Raw genomic sequence first — 6,228 nt, 5'->3', positions numbered from 1 at the left:
GCTAAAAGTCGCAAAAGTCACGAATCGCCACCCAAAAAAATTTCCGTTCGTCACGGCTAGCTAGCTCACCTAATGGTAGAGGAGCGAGGCGTACAGAAGAGATAATATTTCCGAAGGAAGATAGGGACACTAAGTGTTTTTGAAGGGGGACCCCTTTTTTGAGAGAGAACACGATTTCGGATATAAATATAAACTTTATTAGATAAGGCGGTTCCGAGAGCCGTGAGAACAAAAAAAAGATAAAATACGCTACAGGCTTCTTGGTAGCAAACGGACGTAACAAAGATACGTGATAGTTACGCGTCGTCACAGCAAAAAAATAACGCGCGTACAATCACAAGCGTAAAAGAGAGAAAAACAGATATTATAGGCGTACACGCTATAGTGTGACGTCGACAGCTCGTGCCTCTGACAGCCGATCGCTCGCGCGCAGATGAGTCGCTATCTGCGAATTGCAAGGTAAAACGCACGGCGAGACTGATGGTCGAGAATCGAGGCCCTTTTCTAAAGCGCGTATTGCGCGGTCCGTCAATAATAATTCGAATAGTACTCACCCCTCGCTGTCGGGGATGAGGCTGGTTTTCCTTCGAGCCATCTCGCTATTCACGCACACGCCAATACAGATCTTCCGAGAGGAATGACTCTTACACACACATTTTCACATGTATTCACGAACACATTCGATTACGGGGTCGTCTTCAACGATCGTTGCGATCGGTGCACTATCAACAGCACTTTCTGGACAGGAGGAACCGTACGATTCCACCCGGCGACGACTTGGACGCTCGACACGATACACCAAAAATGCATTAAACTATATACCCTGGCCCACGGAGAGGCGAACGAGTATACTGGTAAGGTCGATGCACGATTCTATGTCGCCCCTTGACTGCGGTCGCACTCTTTGAAACACCAAAAAAAGAAATCACTAAATTAACGCGAACAACGCGCCCAAGCCAGAGGGGTCAACACGCGAATCGTATCGGTGGTGGCTTATCACACGGTACAAGTAATACTCGAAAATAGCCGAGCAGCCTCACCGGTGATCTCGCTCCGCTGATTGTCGTAATGATCTCTTGCTTGTCAATTCGCACGTACCGAGCGTCCGCGATAATTTCTCTCGATCATTCCGTCAGCCTCTTTATAAATCCCCCGGCCGTTTCATTATTCGCATTAGCAAGGGAGAGAGGTATCTACCCCGCGCGCTCGAAATTTGAATACGCGCATGGACGTATTAGGCGCTCGCGCCCCCGCGTCTCGTGCGATCGTATTATGATAATTTTGTCGTCGCCGATTTATCGAAGTGGTTCGGCAGGGTTGTTTGTGGTCTCCGCCAATTGTTTTCTCTCTCCAGTGGAAGGTATGGTTCTCCCTGATGTCCCGAGACGGTAGTTTGTCCAGTGGCGGGGTGCCTTTGGCGCCCTTCGTCGCCGGCCGGCCCTGCTGCGTCGGGCCAATTTTCCGACCGTCCGCGAGGTTGATCGAGGATCGCCGACCCTTGTTTTCATCGGCGCTCGGTGTTTGCGACTTTCGCTGCCTATTGTGTTCCTTCTTTCTATTCATTTAATCTTCTTCTTATTCCCTCGTTGTCACCGTGATTTATGACACCCGAAAAACATAACATTGACAAGGATTAACAATAATAAATTTTACTACCGGACGCGCTCGCCTTCTTGGGAATCGCGGTGGGGTTTTCGATATCTCGACCGGCGCGGCCGTTCGGTTCGCGCCTCGCAATTGTTTTTAGCGGGGTAGACGCCCATCGTGACGACAATATCACAATGTATAAATCATGTACTATGTCGGTAATAACGGAATTCAAATTATCGATAATTGTAATCGGTATTATCGATAATTTTAGTTCTTCTTAGATGAGAGCGCAAACCCATCGAAGTTCAGTCGTTCTTTTAGGATCTCCTTAAGGTCATTAGAACGAAAATTAGACAGAGAACCACAATTGAAACAGCAATATCACAACTTCATGAGAGAATATCTTCAATTAGGACACATGGAAGAAGTGTCTTCGATAGACGATGTATTTAAAGTATTTGTTATATTCCGCACCACGTAGTAATTAACGAAGATAGCGTCACTACAAGGGTACGAGTAGTGTTCGATGCTTCCTGCAAAACTATGTCAGGAATATCTCTAAACGATTGTCTTTTAGTGAGACCAACAACACAAGATAACTTGTTGGATATCGTATTACGTCAATACGTTTGCATCAATACAAATACGCCATGGTAGCTGATGTTATTAAAATGTATAGGCAAATCAACGTAACGGAAGAAAATCGTCATTTACAACGTATTCTATGGAGATGGGATCAGCACGAGCCCATACGCCTATTCAATCTCAACACATATGGAATGGCCAGCTCTTTATTTCTGGCTATCAGGTGTATGCAAGAAGTAACAATACAACATCAGAAGGAATCCCAAAGCTAGTAAGGAAATTTTAAGAAATTTCTACGTGGACGACTTATTAACAGAGACATAATTTAGAATCCCTTCAGCAATTAAAACAAGACATCATTAGCATATTGGATGGCGTGAAATTTAATCGCAGAAAATGGAAGTCCAACGTAATAGAAATACCCGAAACTGATATCAATAATGAAGATAACAATGTCATTCTGGGAGAAGCAACCAAAGTTTTAGGTCTGCTATGGAACACAAAATCTGATACATTTCGCTACAGTTTAAAGGTAGAAGAAGTAAAAGGAAAGTTCACTAAACGAGCGATATTAGCGAGAATCGCACAAATATATGATCCTCTAGGATGGTTAGGTCATAGTCAAGGCTAAAATAATAATGTAGCGCCTATGGCAATTAAATAAAGATTGGAACAAAGAAATCAATGGTGAAGTGCGTGAAATGTGAGCGCATTAGAATTCGCATATATCACAGATATAATCTGTTGCAATTCCAAGAAAAATAACATGTGATGATCCGGTCAATATAGAATTACATGGATTTTGTGATGCTTCAGAAGCGGCATACGGCGCTTGCTTATACATACGCAGAATCAATTCCAAAGGAGATATAGTGTAAAGTTACTATGCGCTAAATCACGAGTGGCCCCCCTAAGCGATTATCACTGCCCAGACTAGAATTGTGTGGAGCGGTTCTGTTAGTAACTTCAGCTAAAAGGGCAATTCAAGCATTGAATATTTCAACACATAGCGTATATTATTGGAGTGACTTCGCTATAACTCTGGCTTGGATAAATAATGAGCCTAATAAGTGGAACACCTTTGTCGCAAACAGAGTAGCTGAAATACATCGTGTCACAAACAAGGCATCATGGTATCATGTAAAATCGGAAAACAATCCAACTGATCCATTATCAAGAGGACTGAATCCGGATAAACTGAAAGAATCAAATATCTGGTGGACAGGACCAGAATTTCTTTGACGTAACCAACAGATACAACCATATAAAGGTTACAGCATAAAGGAGACTATACCAGAAACACATATCACGAGTTTGATAACACATATATTAAACGCACTACATTCAACAAGAATTGAAAGATTTTCATCTTTCACAAGGTTAAAACGTGCCATAACCTACTGCCTACGTTTTAAACATAATTCATTAAAACAAGCGGAACGTATAAACGGTCCATTAACACTTCAGGAAATAAAACGGGCGATAATAGTGGTTATCAAAATTTGTCAATCGAATTCGCTCAAGAATTATATAGTCTTAACAATAAGTTACAGTTAAACTCGAAAAACGTGCTATTGATGCTGAATCCGTTCATCGATAGTAATGGTGTCATTCGTCTGGGGGGAAGATTGCATCACGCACCAGTAGAGTATTCACGTAAGCATCCTATTGTATTACCAAGGAAACACCATCTTACAAAATTAGTAATAAAGGACGTGTACTACAAAAATTTACACGCAGGCCACAAGTGGTATTAGCTCTGTTACGTAACAATTATTGGCCAATAGCAGGCAAAAGCTCAGTCCGTCAAGTTTCAAGAAACTGTATCGTGTGCTTCCGTACAAATCCAATTAATGTAAATTAGTTAATGAGTAGTTTACCAACAACGTTCGAACAACGCAAGCCCGGATATTTCTCAATATCGGATTAGATTATGCAGGTCCGTTCAACATAAAAATATTTCGAAATAAGACAGGTAAAGCTTACTTGGCCATTTTCGTTTGCTTAACAACCCAGGCCATTTTGAATTAGTAACGAATATAAGCGCGACTTCCTTTCTTAATGCGTTAAAGCGATTCATTTCCAGAAGAGGAAAATGTGCCATGTTATGTTCCGATAACGCTACTACTACATTTGTGGGAGTGAGCAATCAGTTAACAGATTTAAAGAAGCAGTTACTCAAAGAAGCGACACAAAGACAAATATGTGAATATTTATCTGAGCATTTTATAGAGTGGAAATTTATTCCCCCGTATTCACTGCACGTAGATGGCTTATGGGAAGCGGCGGTAAAATCTGCGAAAACGCATATGCAAAAAATTATGGGTACAAAAATATTAAACTTTAAAGAGCTTTACACCAGTTCAGTACAAATTGAAGCTTGTTTAAACTCGAGATCAATAACACCTCTATCCAATGATGTATCACACTTACAGGCACTAACACCAGGCCACTTTATTATTGGTGAAGCTCTTACTACCATTTCGGACAACGACATTGTTAATGTACTTGAAAACCGTCTAACACGTTATCAGCTATTAATGCAGATAAGGCAACACTTTTGGAACATATGGTTACAGAAGTATATGTCTCAATTATAGCAACGTTTCAAATGGCAATTTTGGAATGATTTAAATTTAAAAGAAAGTACCATGGTTCTTATTAAGAGTAGAAATACTCTGCCGATGACGTGGTCACTAGGTTAAGTTATAAACATTCACTTATTACCATATGTTTTGTTTATTTCTTTAATTGAAAGACTTACATCTTCCAAGGGGGTGAGAATGTTTAATGTTCATATTTTGCGTCATATGCACCAATCGCATACATATGATAGTGATAGCGTTATGCAAGAAACACAAAAAACTTAAATCAGAAGACTTAAAGCATAAGCGAATGGACCAATCACGATCGAGACCTTAAGCAGCCATTTTAAAACATCAGCAGCGCTGAAAATTTTGTATGGTTGAAATTGTTACGTCTTAAGTCTTACGGCCTAAATTTTTGCGTGTGTTTCCGGCCTTGTTATCACTGTTCGTCGCGGCCTCTTCTTATGGAAGTTAGGTTTTTAATGTTATTGTATGTAGACACATTGGAAGCTAAAAAGTAAATAAAGGATTTAATATTATAAACACAGATACACGCTAATTTCCTCATCCGTCCAATCGGTAAATACAGTCCACATTACCAGAATTGGTAAAAACTCTAACAGTCGAATGGTTACAATTGTATTATGACCTTCTATCATTAAATTATTAAGGTATTCTTGACATTCTGACCCAACAAAAATTTCATTTATATCCTTCTGAATTTCTTTTTGCGAAAAATCAATACTTGTTGCTATATCTTTTAGATATTTATTTTTAACGAAGTTTTGGCAGACTTGGAAGAGAAGATTAGCTGATTTTAACGGTTATAAATGAATTTTCTGTTGATATAAAAAATGCATTGAATACATTAAAGAAATTAAAAATATATTGAAGAAAAAGAAAATAAGCTTTTATTTCTAAATTATTCATCATAGACAAAAAATATTCTCCAGCTTTTGTTTTATCGCTCACAACCATTTCTTGCAAGAAACTTTTAATTGTATTCCATGATTCCAAAAGTCTTTCGACACATGTGTGATGAGACAGCCAACGCGTTTCACTTAATTTTAAAATTTTGTGATAACTTTCTTGAAAGCAATCGCAAAATTTGTGAAAAATTGCCGAACTTTTTGGATTGCTATTAATATAATGTGCTATTTTTTATAAACTCATCACAAAATGACGGTATTTTTGTACATGCGGCGTGCGCAGCTAACGCGGTGAATAGCACGGGTATGGAAATGTTAATGAATGTTTGCACATCTCTTCTAATTTAATTTTAAACGATAAATGTTTCCCTGTCATTACTGATGCATTGTCGCATGACAGGGTAACTATATTTCCAAAAGGAATCTCTAATTTCCACGTTTCAATTTTAAATGAATGGAATAACTTTTCAGCACTACTGTCCTTGCATCAATATTTATTAATTTGATTAATTATGAACGAATATCTAATGTCTTAG

The 6,228-nt window shown here is 39.2% G+C and overlaps 1 protein-coding gene across 1 annotated transcript; it reads left to right on the top strand.

Annotated features, from left to right (window-relative positions):
• The first annotated feature begins 4,277 nt into the window (after positions 1–4,277).
• LOC140668850 (uncharacterized) lies at positions 4,278–4,775 on the top strand. The gene has a single exon (XM_072898177.1). The coding sequence runs from the start codon at positions 4,278–4,280 to the stop codon at positions 4,773–4,775; it is 498 nt and encodes a 165-aa protein (XP_072754278.1).
• The last annotated feature ends 1,453 nt before the right edge of the window (positions 4,776–6,228 follow it).

This window comes from Anoplolepis gracilipes, chromosome 8 (genome assembly GCF_047496725.1).
Source record: "Anoplolepis gracilipes chromosome 8, ASM4749672v1, whole genome shotgun sequence".
NCBI classification, from domain to species: domain Eukaryota; kingdom Metazoa; phylum Arthropoda; class Insecta; order Hymenoptera; family Formicidae; genus Anoplolepis; species Anoplolepis gracilipes.
This window is presented reverse-complemented; position numbering and strand designations above follow the sequence as displayed.